The 17748-nt window shown below is 36.0% G+C and overlaps 1 protein-coding gene across 25 annotated transcripts in view; it reads left to right on the top strand.

Moving 5' to 3' along the window:
* Nucleotides 1–17748, top strand: part of DLG2 (discs large MAGUK scaffold protein 2) — a 1027745-nt gene that overhangs the window by 804850 nt on the left and 205147 nt on the right. For all 25 annotated transcript variants that reach the window (XM_035343430.1, XM_035343450.1, XM_035343455.1 and 22 more), the window contains one exon: nucleotides 3249–3351. In XM_035343430.1, the coding sequence (XP_035199321.1) occupies nucleotides 3249–3351 (103 nt within the window). The remainder of the gene's footprint in view (nucleotides 1–3248; nucleotides 3352–17748) is intronic.

Genomic DNA, 17748 nt, shown 5'->3' with positions numbered 1-17748 from the left:
TGTTTTTAAATATTGGGGAATGATACTTTTCAGGGCAGAAACCGAGTTAGCATTAACTCTTCTCATAATCTAGCAAGTCCAACTAGGTGATAGGAAAGTCCTTTCTAACTTTAACATCTATTATTCTGTAGGAAGAACCTGTCACAGGAATTATTGAACAATACAACATGTAAACAGACTCACACCTGTCTATTTGGCAAAAAATGTTTTATTTTATTTGCAGCTGTGCACCTACAAGAGGGAGATAAATGTTTTGGCAAAGCGGTGTCACTCACTTGTTCAACATATATTTTTTATATACTTTTAATCTTAATGCTTTGTTGGGTTTTTAGTTATTAGGTCAACTATAGATAGGACTATTGTTCTGCAGAGGAAAACCAATAAGCATGTGCTTTGTTTCTCTTTCCTACATTCTTTTCTTTTACCTACAGAGATATTACTATGATTTATTAATGCTTTTTAATGCTTGATGTTCTGTTAATACAACTTTTATAGATCACCACAGTGTTTTCATATTTTGATTAAGAGAGGCTTGTGTTCTGAAGTCTACTGTCTTCAAGTTTAAGCCTAAATAAACTGATTTCTAATTTCTTTTTTTCTCCTTGTAAAACTGACCAGGAGACATCATCCATATGCTTCTCCCCAGCTCAAGAGCTTGGGAATTCAGGAATGTTTCTTTAAGTTTTTCTTAATTCAGTTCATCCTATTGCTTCTCTCTCAGGAGCCTCCTAAGGACTCCAGATAATGAGGAAAAAAGAAAACAAAAGCAAAAATAAAACACACACACATACAAACAAACAAACAAACAAACAAACCAAAAAAAAAAAAAAAAAAGAGAGAGAGAGAGAGAGATAAAGGCCAAGCTTTGAATGAAAGGTGATGGTTTCAAAATTGTCTTCTTCAGAAACACTGAATCCAGGTTGAGTTTCCTTTATGGCATGGTATAGGCACTGTGCTGCCTAAATGATAGAATTCTCTTCAGGCCTCCAGAGACGCCAAAGCTCTGACTAAAGCCCTGAGTTAATGAATAGTGCTGGTAGGCCTTTGCCCAGTATTAAGGGTTATAGTATCGTCACTGAGTAAATGTAGGGCACAAAACCCCTTGCTTCCACAGCAGTCTAAATCACATCTCTTTTTGGGAAGTTTGTATTCTCCACTGTGGTTAAACTAAGTCCTAATTGACACTATATTCATCTTTAGGTATTATCAGTATCATATATTACAATATATTAGATACTTAGTGATACTCAGAACTCTGATTCTTTATTTTTATTTATTTATTTATTTTTAAATGCACTTAGCTATTGCCATTTATGATACTATATTCCTAAACTAAATGTCAGCAATTTAGCAAGTTTCTTGCAGGTGTCTTATGTTAGTCTTACTTCCACCTTTTTTTTCCTTTTTTTTTTTTTGGAAGCTTCCACAAGGCATTTCTGCAGGCGTTGCTTTCAAACCAGAAGACAGGACAACTGAGAACTCTTCTGTTAGACAAATTAGGAAGTCTTTAATCTTAAATTTGCTCAGAATTTCTTTTCAGGTCCATTAGTCCATTACTTATAAGTAAAGATTTTCACTTCCCTGTACACAATCCAGATACAAATTGTAAAAACAATATGAATTTTGCATACTTCAGATGAGAAAAATGTAGAAAATAACAGATTGTATATATCAGCATATAGTGCTTTCAAATACATAAGACAAACGCACTAACATATGGCAATACCAGAATACTGAGTAACTGACACAGCTTGAGATTGTCTGTATGAATGTTAACAACATGGAGACCTATGCATACCTATTCTCACAAAGTCGTTCTGGCACAAGTATTTGCTTTGAATGTTTATTTAGGTATGGTGGTCTTCCAGCCTACACTTCTACTACAAGGTCTCTACCTTGCAATAGGTACTTTGGTGCTCCTTAAAACGTCTCATCCCTGTATATACACTCTCATCCTCTCTCCTGTCTGCTGAGATCACTTTGGTACTCTGCTGCCTCGTATGCCCTTCCTGTGCTGCCCTAGAGGGTCTGAGATACCAGCGTGATTGAAGCAGGCATTACCAGCATGGTGATGGTATTCATACCCTCCACTGTGGAATGCACATATGGACAAAGTAACTCAGAAATTCAGTTATTTTTCTGTGAGGTAACTTAAAATTCCTATGAACTATAGTAGAGAGATTGCAACAAATCATGTTTCTCTAAAATTCTGCATCTTCTATAGTTTTGAATGTTATTGGAATAATAGTTACAATTCAAATATATTTTTTTTTAATTTTTATTTTTATAAATGAGGAGAGGTCATTAGGTCATTTTTGTGAATGTAATAGGGAGAAATATTAAACAATCATTGAAAGGAGGGGAGGAAAACAATAACTGCTTAGGATAAAAATGTGGTTTTTTTGTGTGTGTGTGTGTGTTTTTTTTTTCTTTCATTGTTGTAAAGGAAAGAAGAGTGGAAAAATGTATTTCCAGACAGGTCTAACTAGCAAAATGTTGAGTCTTATGGAATCACATTTGCAGAAATATTAAACCTCAGCTAGACAGTTATGTTTGTGTGTACCTTTAATGGTTCTATAGCACAAAGCAGTTTTCTGGATCAGAAACTATGGGATCTCCTGAGTTTTGGGTTATTGATATCACAGATTAGCTGCATCTGTTTTCAACTCCTTTGCTGCCATGTGCAAGATAGGGGGATATTTCTAGGCAATAGGAGAAGGAGCGTGTGAAAAGAGAATGGTAGATGGTGTTTCTGTTCTGGCAGTCCTCCAACCAGTGGTTTTTGTTAGAGATGCTCCATGTATCTCCATGTTCGCCTGAAGGTACAGACTGGGCTTGCTAGGTCTGGTAGTTTCCTTGCCTGCAGTATTCTGCAGTGACCTTCTAGCACAGCAGAAAATGTAACCTTTAAATCTTATAATTTAAAAGAAATTGATTGATGAAGAGGTCACCAAAAGTAAACTCAGTAGAGCAGGAAACTCCCAAAAGCAGAGGCCAGATAACAGGGATGGATAAGCATTAAAAACAAACAAACAAACAAACAAAAAAGTTTGCAGATCCTCATGGGCAGTCTTAGGTAACATCCTTTCAGCCTTTCTGAGTTTGTACCTTCACTTCTGCATCTGGACAACCTGATCTTTACATCTATCAGATATTTAAACAAACAAACAAACAAACAAACAAAAACTCTATCTTTCTGTCTAATATTAAACTACTCAGATCTGTTGTTGTTTGCATTCCCTCTGCAGGTGAATGGTATTGATCTTCGAGGTGCTACCCACGAGCAGGCTGCAGCAGCACTAAAAGGAGCAGGGCAGACGGTAACAATCATAGCACAATACCAGCCGGAGGGTAAGCAAAATAATAAACTTAAAGACATATGGTAAAAGATAAGTGCTTTAAAGCCGCCCACTTAAAAGTATGAGGCTGGTATAGACAGTGCTTTTCCCTATCATCAGAGTTATCTGGAATGAAAATTCAAGTGTCAGTTCTATTCCTAAGTGACTGTGTTTTTGTCACAGACTTTGCTTTTAGAAGTATTTTATACAACTATAAGATCTTTAAATGTGCATACAATAAGACAGTAATCAATGTTTACTTGATCAGTTTATTTTTGTCACTGCTTATTCTACGTTCTTTTCTATTTTCCTCTGGAGACAGATAGTGCAAAAGAAAAGAATGAACAGAAATGCCAAGAAGATCTGAAGCTGCTTCAGACAGCCAGATCAGAATTAATCAAAGATAAGCTCTCCAGCCAAATGCATAGAGCCTCCCTCTACTATCATTTCATGACTGTGTCCTTCTATGTAGAGGGCAATTAGCCCCGGATGACAAGTATTTACAAGAGAAAATGGTAGCCTTGTAAATAAAAGCATCAACAGGAAATTCAGCAGGAAATAAGACATTCAGGGTAGGATTTATCCCATCCAGGAGTATTAGTTTCTGATAGGAGCTAAAGATAGTTTTTCCCCACAGTAGTTGTCAGTGTGAAACATTCTCCGTGAGAGTTCTGCACCTACAGGTGTCCGTGAAGACTTGCTGACACCATTTAATCAGTTTTCAGTAAAGTAATTCTAACTAAATTCAGAAGTCCAGCTATGACCTGCGAACCCTAGTTGTTGATTCTGTATAATTGTGCCCTGCCTAGACCACATGAAAGTCTCAGAAAACACTTGGTAAAAACACACTTAGAAACACTGCATCTCTAAAAATAGATTCACTAGTCATTTTTTTCAGAGACACTGGGGAGATGAATTATTCCTGCCAGAGTTTATGCAACATGATACCTTCTTTTGTTTTTCTGAGTCCTGATGATAGCACACAAAAAGAAAAACATCTTTTATTTATCAAACTTAGAATTGTGCTTCAGATCTGGTATCATGCATCCATTTATTTATTTATCTGCACTTGAGTCACCAAGCAGAATAAATTAGGCTGTTATAAGAAATGTGCAGATGAGAGCAAATGAAATTGCAAGTGCCTATCTTTAGCTAAATAAATGGAACATATTAATACAATATATGTTAGCAATAATCAGAGTTATTTCAGAGAAAAAGTATTGAAAAGGAATTCCATGACAGATAGATATCCACACTGGATTCTGAATAAAGCCATGCCCGTTAGTTGCGGCAGTCTTGTTTGCTGTCTAGTGATTTTATATTGCAATTATCACCATGGTGTCTGACTACTTGTAGCAATCAGTGGCATTTCAGATTTGTTTTATGCCATTGTTAACTCACAAAGCATGCACTGTTTGACAGATTTTTCCTATTATATTTGAACTTTTAGTCGATGTACTGTTCCCCTACATTCTACCCGCTCTGTCCTATGTCAAATTCAGTTTTGGTGAGCATGCAATTCAAATGATGCTGATAAAATCCTTCAAGTATTATACTACATATTTATTCCATTTGTTCGTATATTGATGCTCCATTCCCCCAAAACCCTGCTGAGGGCAGACTAATCCCAACTGCGTGACTTGTCTGCGAATAGCCAGTTTTCTGTTTCATCCAAATCATTCAAGACACTCTGAAAAGAGTGGAGCTGGTGAAGAACAGAGCCTGAAAGTTAGCTTTTTATATGAAATGATTTATTTTTTTTCAGGTAGTGAGAACACTCGGTAATCATCCAGCATGTTGTATCTTGCTGCTAAATTCTTTCATTTTATCCTAGAATGCAGGTTAACACAAACCGTGTAGACACAGATGTGAAATGAAGTTTTTCTTAAATAGATCCCTAACGGCAAAGGAAGATGAAACATGCTGTAAAGCATTGTTTAAGTAGCCTTCACAGAAAATTACTTAGGCATTTACAGATCATACATAAAGACAAACATTCTATGTCAGTATAAATATTTGTTTTATTTTAAACTTCCTGCACAACTCTTTTTCTTCTTTATATGAAATTTACACCTGATCTCTTATTTATCATATCTTATCTTGAAGCATAAGAATGCAACACAGTCTTAAAATACAGTCTTAAAAATGCACAGCCGTGCTTCCTTCAGGGGCTCTGCATTTGGAAATGATTCCCAAAAAGTGCCTAAGTAGAGTAGACTTGTAGCTTGATTTTTCCATGTTCATATTGGAAGTGAATTGTTACTACAGCCTCAGTTGTTTTGGAATAGACATGGCAAACATTAACCAATACAATTTTTATCTTTTCTAGCTTATTTAGCCTTTAGAGCTTGTTTCAAACAAAAATATTCAGTGAACCTTTATTGATATTGCATGTATTAAGTGATTCTGATTTAAGTACCAGTCAATACTATAAGCCAGCTGATGATTAGCAATTAAAATGGTTAGTAAGGAAAGCTTACTTTCCAATAATTTAGTTTTTATGCAGTAAAGCAAAACTTACTTGCGCTGGAAATAATGCCTCCAAAATTATATCATCAAGTTTGTCATGCAAAGAAGATGAGGTGAATACTATAGAAACAACTTTCAAATTTATATTTGACTTTCCTTGTTTCAAACCGTCAAAAGTTTATCTAAACTTATAACACCCCTCACATTTATGTATATAGACTTGGAAGCAAATCTCATGACAATGGCAACTCCTGCAAAAAATCTAGTGCTTGCCATCAAGTTGAATAGTTTTTTCTCTTAATACTATGGCATTTTGGTTTGTCATCCTGTCTGGAATAAACAAATGCAGAGACTAGCACAGTCAACATATAACAGCATCACCGAATTTTTTGAATGCTGTCAGACTTGTGGTTGGTGATGGCACTTATCTGAACCACACTGCACTCACATGAAAATGGTCCTGGAAGTAGGAGAAAATTCTGTAAAAGAGTATGGATACAGTGAACAAAGGGAAAATGGAAGATACAAGCAGGGATTTGCATGACAAGGAGAAGAATGGAAGTACAACCGATATTACAAGGAACCAAGAACTTCTCATTCAGCTCTTCTGCTCTTTAATTCCTGTCTTCCACATGTACACTCACCATTTGTTTTTCTCTCATATCTCTGAGAAATAAAAAAAGAGACAAAAGAGGAATGAAAGTCCAAACAAATGCAAATTACATGAATTGTTTTTTGGCAAATTTATCAGAAGCAAGAGGAAAAAAAATCAGAGAGATTAAAAATCAGACCTCAACAGTGAGACTATGTTCATAGATGTAGGAACAATGCCCATCATTCTGTTGATTTTTTTTCTTTGTTTGAGTAATTCCTTCCTTTTATTTTTAAAAATTAAAATACCTGTGTACTGTATCTCATGTACACATATATTGTGTAAATGAAGGTCCAGTAATGTTGAGCCTTCTTACCTCTGGTTATCCTCGTGAGTGTTGAGGTGTGTATTCAAAGTACACAAGCAATCCTGCAGGCTTCAAAAAGATGAATTCTATGTATTCATGTATTGCTCACTTCTTCTGCACAATATTGAACTGAAATTAAAGAGAATTTAAGGACCAAAAGCTACTTAGAACAAAATTAGAAGGGGAACCAATCCCTCATAATTAGTTTTGCTCTCCAATTTTTAATATTCTTAGAAGCAATTTAACCCTACTCCTAGTCTAGAAACTCTCACATTTCTTTTAAAGGATTGTACAAATATGAAGCTAGTGAGTATACCCTTTCCTTCTGCAAAATAATAGCATTATCATAGGGTGGATCAGTGTGCTCTTATTAAACAAATATTTTCATATTAAAATGGAATATATAACACATAGGCAAACATTTTATACATTTCCGTATTTTTATGTAGGAAATATTTTGTTTTTAATGGCAAGTGTTAAATAACAGTCCAATATAGAAGTAATTAAGGAAAAAAAAGGAAAGAAAAAAAAATTGTCAGTGACACTAAACCACTAAAAATGGATTAAAAATGAATTTAAGTTAAAACAGAGACAATTTGTCCTATAAGATACAGTTTGGGGGTTGGGGAGACAGAATGCTGGGAGACAGACTCCTACTGAAAATGCTAAAAAGCTTTATTGCAAATCTTAATCTCAAATGTTCAAATTCCTTCCCATTACAGCACTGTGAAAAGGATAGAGTTTAGTCCTCAGATTTTTGCCAAACATTCAGTACCAGTGGTCTACAAGCTGCACTGTACTGCATTGCAGTCTCTCTGCAGTTATTCCTTCACAGCACTCTCTGGAAAACTGTTAAACCGGTCACAAGTTCCAGGTGCTTTCAATCTTTCAACCAAGCCAATTAACTTGCTTTATTAACATCTGGCATATAGGGAAAACATTCATTGATTACCTATTGATTACACCAGCTCATAATGAAGAGGTTGAAAAGTTGTTACAAGTGAGAGAATTTCTGCTTTATCACCTTTGGAGCAAGCTGGTAGCTGCTTGCTTGGTATCACTGTGCTCAGTCTGCTGTGCAGTGAGTAACTTTTAAGTTAGGAAAAGAGTATCAGATGGAGATACTGTGATAGGCAGCGTCTGTTTTTGAAGGCACTAGCTGTGGGAATTATTGGAGAGCTGCACTTACCATTATAAGCATCTCATGGCAGAAAATATAATAAATTCACTTTTCAGTTCTTTTGTTCCAGAACCTGGGAGGCTTGCACAGTGCTTTGTAACAGATCTAACTTTAATAAGCAGCATCAGCTTTTACAAAAGCATGCTCCTTGTTTTATGCCTTCCTCAGACCTACTGGTACACAAAACCTGCTCTTAAAATATGAGAATACAAATCCAGAGGTCATTCTTACAGGCCTTTCTTCCTGAGCAGTCATGGATGCTTTTTAGCTCTTACATCCATTTCATTCCCTGCTCCTGCCTTAAAAATATAAATGTTTGTCACCTGTTTTGATACAATGGTCACACACATTCCTGATTCAGGTGTCTAGCCTTTTTGTATGTTAGATAAGTGAGATACAAAATATATAGGAAGAATAATTATCTGTATTTATTTGTTTTTTGTAGATCTCTTATGTACCTTGAAATGTGAATGCTCATGTTAAAGGCCCCTTTTCTCAGCTGTTGAAAACTGATATAGCTTAACTACTTGGATAGTTGCATTACAGCAGTTGGCCTTCATCTAGAAGTCCCTGTATCTAATTGCCAAAGAATGCAAGACATTAAGGTTATATTTTATGCACATGTATTAGAGCATATAACATAATCTAGGAATGACCGTGCTGGATCTGGCCAAAGGTCCATTTGCTGAGGATCCTGTTTCAAACAGTAGCCAACAGATCAGGGAATGAGGAAAGAGCAGGATAAGCATGTAGTAATACTTCCACTGAATGCTGTCCTACTGACCAAAAGGGCTTGAAAATTCTTTTCCTTCTCTTCAGCTGGAACATGTCACCACTGTAAAGATTAATAAAAACAAGAGATGAGAAGTATGTTTCCTTGGTTGTCTTCCTGAAGCTCAGTAAGTGAATTTCATAGAGAAGCTTTTCCATTTTTTAGGTTAAGAGAATATAGAAGGAAGTAGTAACACAAATGAGAAAGCTGGACTTTATGGTAGAGTATACAGAATATATTAAAAAATTCCTTATCTTAGAGTTGTTTTTACCTCTCATTCAGGTAGCAATACAAAGGGCTGCTTCCCTCTGCTAACTTCTTTTTACAGTGGAGTCTCCAACTTCACTGGTTTCCTTATTAACTGATACGGGGGGTTGTTTTGTTTTGTTTTCAAACCAATTTACAGAACAGTAGACTCTTTTCTCCAGCTGATTAAATGTCAGGCCTCTGCCTCCTGTGATTCTCTATGTAGTACCCACTGAAGAGAGACTAGCCAGCCTTCAGGTGACAATGGAAAAACTAGTTCTCCTAATAATTTTAGCATGTAGTGCTTTAAGAGAAGTGCAGCAGTTCAGTAAGCAATAAATTGCTTCTTTGTTGCAGAGATTTCTGTATAAGTTAAGGAGTTCTGCAGTATTACATGACTATAACCCACAACTTGATGTAATATATCAAATCCTAGCAAATTATATTTGAATGCTTAAAATCAAAAACTCTGGCACTTAAACTAATCCTTGAGTGCTCCGGGTTATGTCAGCAGTTAATGTGTGTGGTTAGATGCTGTGATTGACATTTGCTGGTTTTCTTTCTTTTGATTATGTAAATACAGCTTTGGTACCCTCAGGACAAATGCAGCAGTTGCTGAGATAGTCCCACATTTGTCTGGCAGTATAGAATTATACTGTAGGTATAGATTTTGCCTCTAATTACTGTATACGACTGAGAATATACTACTTTTATTTTTTACAGTGTTGGACCAAAGTTTTCAACCTCAGAATTTTATTGCAAACTTTATGCTTTCTCTACCTCATGTGGAGGAAAAAGAAAAAACATGCATGCAAAAAAAAAAATTAAATTAAAAATTCTTCTTAATCACTTCTAATGGTAGCATTTCCTTTTTATTTATCTGAGCAATCCTCACCATGCACATTCCCAGCATGGTTATGTAGTGTACCTTGTACAACATTGAATGTCATGTTTTCAAAAAAGTACAGTTCTATTTTTTTTTTTTTTTTGACTGAAATAACCAATACTTACTATGCATGGAACAAGCCTTAATTTTTTTTCTTAATGTTTATGTGAAGATTCATTAACACTGTGTGTTAGTTGAAGCTTAAAGCTTTTATCATGTTAATGTTATGATTTGGGGTATGTGGGTAATGTAGCCATCCCAGTGTGTTGGACTGCAGTTGCTGCTTCCTTATAGACTCCTGAGCTTGCTCAATGCTCATTTTCATAACTCTTTCAGTTTAAGTACTCTTTTCATAATTCAGATATATTTAGATCATTTCTGTCAACAGGCTTTATGTTTCCTTAAATAGTATATTCTGTAAGGTGGATTGTATGCTGTCCTTTTAATCATTCCTTGGCAGTAATAGAAATATCAGTTTTGCCACTTCAGTGATATTATAGAAACCCTTTCTCTTTTAAATTAATACCCTGGTTTTGTGTCTTTGACAATAGACTGGAACATTCCTGACCACATGCTTGAGTCTCCCTGTAGGGAACGTGTGGGGAGCCACAATAGGGAACATGCACCTGGCATAGTGAGGGGAGCCCAAGGAAGATTTGCTTTAGAACCAGACTGAGTGGAAAATTTTGAAATTATGGGCTCAGAACCCATTGCATTGTTTTTCTTCTCTCACTTCTTTCTTTTTCAATTCCTAATTGTGCTGTTAGTTTAGAAAACAAATGTATTCTATCCAAAAGAGGTATGTTTTGTTGCCAATACATTGCTTCTTTTGATGTTTTGTTTTTTAGTTACTTTCAGTGTCACTTGTATTTCTCCTTTAATTACAGTTAGTTTGCCTGTCCTATTTCATAGCTACTGCTTTTCCAGGTCTTCATGATAACTTGCACAACTTCACATTTAGAGGTTGCTAGGGTAACTTGAAACTCGTCCTGGGTAATTGGGCTATTAAGTCATAAAATCACAGAACGGTTTGGGTTGGAAAGGACCTTAAAGCCCATTGAGTTCCAACCCCCTGCCATGGACAGGGACACCTCCCACTAGACCAGGTTGCCCAAAACCCCATCCAGCCTGGCTGTGGGCACTGCCAGGGATGGGGCATCCACAGCTTCTCTGGGCAACCTGTACAACCTGAGCCTCACCACCTTATAGTAAAGAATTTCCTTCTTACATCTAATCTAAGCCTCCCCTCTCTTAGTTTAAATCCATTACTCCTTGTCCTATCACATGTAAATCACTGAATCACAGAATAGTCTAGGTTGGAAGAGACCTCCAAGATCACCGAGTCCAACCTCTGACCTAACACTAACAAATCTTCCACTAAACCATATCCCTAAGCTCTACATCTAAACGTCTTTTAAAGACCTCCAGGGATGGTGACTCAACCACTTCCCTGGGATACAAAAGACTCTGCAATAGAAATATTTTTATATATAAAGAGTTGAACATGTCTCATTTTAATAGAGTTCAGGATCTCACTTCTAACAACTGGTGTTCTCTGCCTTCAGGTGAATTACTCCATGTAGAAACATGACTGAAAATACAGAACAGTCTATAAACCGGATGAGACTTCACATTATCAACTGATGCTCGTGTGTTTAAGCTAAGACTCAAATAAAGGCCTCTGTACAATCACTGTATCAGTTTATGTCCCCAGATAATACGAATTCTAAGAACTTAAGCTTTCTCTGCAGTAGTCCATGTAAAAGTGCTTAGCAAACAAAATACTTTGGTTTGAAATTAAAAGAGCATATTCTTCTGTGGCTTTCTGGAGAACTGCTCTTGAATATCTTCTAAAGAAAAGAAAAAAAGTATATATGGCTTTCAGATCTCCCCTGTAAGTTCAGGGTGTGTTTGCTCTTGTGTTTAGTTAGAAAGAGACAAATTGAAGAGAGAATCTCTGGTTTCATTTCCCCTGCTTGCAAAACCTCAGAAAGGGCAAAAGAGCAACTATAGGAGAGAATTGAGCTCTGAGGTATTAAAGGATGAAGGCTTCCCAATGCATCTAGGGATTGCAGCCTGCTTGTGGAGGTCTCTTATGCTGATAAAAGCCTGTAAGTCTGACAGAAAGTGAAAGCTGTTATGGTAGCATTGCTAAATATCCCAGGAGGTGACAGAATCCCTCTCTCCAAAGAGGAGACTTCACAGGTGCTCTGGCGAACCTGTGCCAGTGCTCCATCACCTGCATAATTCTTATTTTTAAAATGACACACTGAGTTCCTGACACACTCAGGGATTTTCTTTTAATGATATTGCAGAGCTATGCAAATACAAAATAATTTTTTGTTTGTTTGTTTGTTTCAATTAAATGGGGCCATTGGCTAAGCTTATTCCCTGGGATCTGTCCATAGCCAGTGGAGAGACATATACCTCAACTGTACCTTTGTTTTACTCACTAAACAACATGATCTCAGGGATAATTTTTGAGGCATATTAATACAATCATTGTTTTAATGGTGGGAGAAAAGTTGCAAAATATCATTTAAAAAAATGGTATTCTGGTATAAAATTAAAATTAAAGTGTTTCAAGGCAAGCAAAGAGACAAAGATAATCTATTTATTTGCGTTTTGACAACTAGGTAAATCAGTTGATTTTTACTTGCAACATATGTGTGAGAATGATGGCAGAGCATTATAAGAAAAAAAAATACAGTATAAACTATCTAAATAGAGAGGGAGAAATATGTAAATGGAAGAACTCTCAGCTGCTCCTGAGCACTGCCCTGGCACGCACAGCTTTTCAAATTGTTTCACTTATAACAGCAAACGGTTGCCCTGCTTTTTGTGCCTTCCTGGCTCTGTTTACTGAAAGGGGCAACATAAGAGATATTTAATGAATGTATAAATATTGATTGGGGGTATATTTAATGGATGTGTAATTTTTATGAAGCACAGAAATGCCAGCGAGTAACATGCTATGCACTCACATAAGTACACACATGCACACACAGCCATTGGAAACTAGAATTTGGGGAGTCTCCAGGGTCAGATTTTAAGAGCTGCATGGGATGCTTTCAATAGATTCCTTCACAGCTGTAATGTGCCACACATTCTTAGATTTTGTGTGTGAAGGATAAGAAGCTATACAGTGTTGGATCATACACTTGCTTAGCTGTGCTTGATATAAAACTGATTTTCAGCAAGTCAGTTCATTTTCTCTGCAAATCTTTACTACCTGAGCTACCTGCACGATAAATTCCCCTTTTTCTATGACCTTGATCTATATCATTCTGTCTTATAGCTTTGTTTTTTTCAGTTGACAAGAGAAATAATTAGATTTATATATTTTTTGTCAATCTCAGTACTTTATTAACTGGAGAATCATTGAAAAAAAGTTATGTCATGTCAGCCTCAAAACAAACAAATAAACAAAATCCCTCTGTTTAATATTTATTTTGATTATGAAAACCTTTAGCATGATAGATCAATGCACTGAAGATGCATAGTATCTTTGATTTTAGCCTCCCTCACATCTTTGGATTACCATACAGTGGCTAAGTTGGATACTTAAGCAAAAGCTGAATTAAATCAATATTTAATTAATAAAATGTAAATTGGTTTTTAAAAAATAAAATATATTAACCCTAGTTCAGTATGAATAAGCCTTTAAAGACAGAATATAATTTATCTACAAAGTAATATATATATATATATATCTTTTAACCTGACAATCCTTTTTCTTTTAGAATCTTTAGTATCTATTGAACAGAAGTACTTTTTTTTTTTTTTTTTTTTTTTTTCTCCTGTTTTCACAGTGGAAGATGGTTTCAAAGATATTATAGTTAATACTTTCTAGGCCAGATGTTCAAAGTTAAGGTCCAGAATAGAAATACCTTCATCTGCTGCATTGCTGAGTGATCACTTCTTCTAGAAATTCAGATTAATCATATTTTGTAGCTTAAATTTGGACTTAGAGATCTGGCTTAGTCACCCGTTCTGGAAGGTTTGTTTGGACACCCTGAAGTACTGTTTGGTGACCTCTAACAGTACTGTTTGGTACTGTTTGGTGACCTCTAACTCCTGTTGAAGTTTGCAAGGAACACGTGTCCACCCCCAGTAATAATTATCATTTTTAGTAGTTCCAAGATACTGCATGTTTGTTTTGGAATGGTTTACATAGCATAGCTCAGAATTACATAGAAAATTCAGACTTTACAACCTTCATACAACATGTGTAAATGGTGAGTTTAATTGATGATTGGTGCTGCTTGGTGCTTAAGAATTTTTCATTATCTTGGAGAGAATCAGCATAGACTTTTTGTTGGTTTTGCTTTTCAGTAAATCTTGATCATTATGTTTGTCTAAATCTGGCCCCGAAAATTGAAGTTGTCAAACTCATCAGCTGCTTTAGCAAACGTTGCCACTCATCACTCAGGATACCCTTATGTGGTGCTAAACTATGTATGTGGGTCAGGGCAGGGCTTGCCTTGTGGATGGTGGGATCCATCCCCAGCCAAACTCCATAAACCTTGATAAAATCTTTGTCACTCTGTTAAGGGTGACATGCAACACGTTTCCATGTGTATCTATATAGTGCTTAGGCACATTATAGAGTCCTCCTGCATTTCCAGTGGCACACCTGAGTCTTCCTTCTTTCTTTTACCGAGAAGTGAGAGATCATGTGGGAGCATGCAGAGATGACTGAGACTAATTTTGTTTGTTTGCTTTTGCAAAAGTTTTTGCATCAACATAAAAACTCTATGAACATGGGTCTGAAAAGTATCCCTGAGTAGGGCTTTTGTTAGCTATCCCCTAAATTATGGTGACATGCATGTGGTAATAGGGACCAAGTGTGAAAGAGTGTACAGAGTAGCAAGTTATAAGAACTTGGCACACTAACCTTTCTGTGATGTCATTTGTGAAGTGAGTGATGACAATTTGTTGTATACCTGGGCACTTCAGTTGTGGCTATCAGGCTTTTTTTTTTTTTTTTTTCCAGTGATGGCTTTCAATGTTGTGCTGTTGTGATTTGTTTTCGTTTGTTTTGTTTTGTTTTTTAAACTTTTAAACCTCCACTATGTTACATGTGCACGTGTCTGTGTGTGCAAAATTTTGTGCGAAGAACCCCACCACCTGTATCAGAGGCCATTCAAATGGTTTTAATTATCTAAGCTAGATTTTAATAAGGGTGATCTGCCTTTATGGCTTGGAGGGTAACATATAGACAGTCTAGCTTGTGTCCCAAGAATAGAGTAACTGCATAATTTTTTTTTTCTGGGAATAATATGCTCTGTATGTGTGCCAGATGCTATGAAATTAGCATCTTAGAAATCCAGCTCCTTTATAGTGGAAAACATCTCACTGTAAAGTAAGTATCTTCTTGGGATGCTAGTAATATTTCCCAGCTGTTTGTAAGCCTATCTCAGTATTTATTTCCAGAAGAGAATTCATTCTTAACATTCTTGGGTTGGATTTAGCAAAAATGTAAAATTAGACAGTCTACGGTTACAAAAATGCAGAATTAAATTGTAATGAACCGCGTTGGGCAAAACAGTGAAGTTCTGACAGTCAATGGATACTGACTCTTTGGTTGACTTTGTTTAGTTCTCCTCTGATTATTTTGTTAACCAATGCAGTCATCCTTAAGGATCAGAAAAGTGTATTATGAGCTAGCCAATAATTGTGTTTTGGAAGTGTAGAGAGCAATGCAAGTGCCGATTATTATACAGGAACTGTATGGAGGTTCACTGTAAGCTGTCACCCTGCACTGGAATAAAGAGTTTGTAAATTAATTTAATTACTCACAAGCTGCATACATTTAGCATTGTCGTATAACAACCTAAATAGAGAGGAAGTATCCTCATCATGATGGAGATAACTGCTGCAAAGAAAAATGTTGAGGATTGTGAGGACACCAACTGCTTTATTCTGTCTTGTCCCCATAACTATTTTGTTTCAGCCAAAAATGATAAAATTGCATCAAATATGTAATAACTGTATGAAATGACTTCACAGTACTATGAATGAAGCAAAGTGACTGCATGATCAGTTCTGGGCTAGAGGGCTGGATAGGGGAAGGCCTGGCTGGAGCCTGGGCTTTACCTCCAAAGCTGTTTTCTAACCAATTAGAAGTGAGTGAACAATTAACAATTTTCTGTTTAAATCAGTTCTTAATGGGAATTTATGGAGTTTTACTAAATGGACTTTCACGCAAATCTAGTTGGCTTCTATGGAAATCTTCATCTGCCAAATGAAACTTCTCACTTCAAATTGTAGGAATTCAGAAAAAGCCCAAAGAGTTTCCATTTGAAAGTGTTTTTGTGGTATCTTTTGGTACAGTTTGGGTACCTCATCTTCACACTTTCACTTCCTGGAATTGTGATCACTTCTCCCAGGATCTCCTGTAGACAGGAGCTTACAAGATGCCTCCTTTCCTTGCTCTGAGTACAATTGTAGAAGCACAACAGAACTATGTTCCAAATGAGAATATTTGGGGTTGAGGGCCAAAATTAAACATCTTAGGAGGAGTAAGAGAGACACCAGTTCTGGTAAACTACCTATTTGAAAAAGGGGTGCAGATTACTGATGTCATGAAACAAATTGAATTTATGTTCTTTAATTTACATTTCCTTTCCTGATGTGCTCCTCTTGGAGATCTTTCTGTGGTATTTCAAAAGAAGTGTTTAGTGTTCAAAAGATGCGTTTAGAGTGGCATGTGAAAACTTAAGGCTGCTGAAAAGGTAAACAATATCACAGGTATTAGGCTTTACCATAAGGTTAAAAAATAAAAGAATCATTTATAGATAAAATATACATATATCATTTGTTTATGTTTATATACTCTTTTCCACGTTACAAAAGATAAATGTAGTGGCTTCCTTGATGTTACTAAGTTGTTCTCAGAGTGAAAATTGCTACTAGTGCCTTTCTGCACTGAATGTCATATGACATTTACTTCGCTGATATGCTGTGTTAAAAGCCCAGATTCAGATGGCTTAAAGCTGATGTGCCTGCCAATGTGCCTACCAATGTGCCAAATGTTGTTTGATACTATCTCTTTGAAGATGCCAACACACCCAATAGGAAAGGCTAAACACAGGGAAGCTTTAGGCTTTCCAAATGTGGGCCCAAAGCAGTAACAGAACGGTTGATATTTGTCTTCTGTGTAAATACAGGTCCAGATGTGATACTGTATTGTGTGTGTTAAGAATAGATCTTGTGGTAATAGAATAATTAAATCTACCAGAAAAGTCGGTATTTACCACTAGTATAATTGTTCTGGCTCTTATGAGAGAGTTTTAAATTCTGTGGAAAAAAAAAAAAAAAAAAAAAAAAAAAAGTATTGCATTTTCACTTAGGGAGATTTTCTGTGATAGTCTACCATAAATCCCTGGTCTTCCCCTTAGGAGTGTTGTTGCCTTTGAAATCTCTCCATCTGTTTCTGGTTTAGTGACTGATAAATCACACATTTTTCTCAGCTCCTCTTAACACATCCATGGGAGGGTGTATTTTTTCCTTCTAGATCTGGAAAACAATGACGTGAGAAAGGTAGTCGATACTGGAATCTTAATAGCAAACTGAGTCACAAGTGGTAGATAAAGTTGTCTTAGTATGTTTAAAAAATAATTTAAAAAAAAAAAACTAAAAACATTAATTGTAATGCGAGTGAAAACAATGACTGCTGATTGCTGTTTACACTTATACTGCATTCTTTCCTTTCTCTTTACATTTTTTTCTAAGTTTGAAAACTCGATCATATTTAAATTGCTTGCATCAGTACAGTAAATAAAATGGCAATTACTGAGCAATCTGCTTTCTAAAACATTAAGTGATTTATGGCTGCAGTAGACAATGTATTAAAAATCTTGTCTGTGAAATTAAAAATATAATGGCTGGAAAAC

The sequence above is a fragment of the Oxyura jamaicensis genome, chromosome 1 (assembly GCF_011077185.1).
Source record: "Oxyura jamaicensis isolate SHBP4307 breed ruddy duck chromosome 1, BPBGC_Ojam_1.0, whole genome shotgun sequence".
Classification (NCBI taxonomy): domain Eukaryota; kingdom Metazoa; phylum Chordata; class Aves; order Anseriformes; family Anatidae; genus Oxyura; species Oxyura jamaicensis.
Note: the sequence above shows the minus strand (reverse complement) of the source record. Positions and strands in the feature narration are given on the sequence as shown.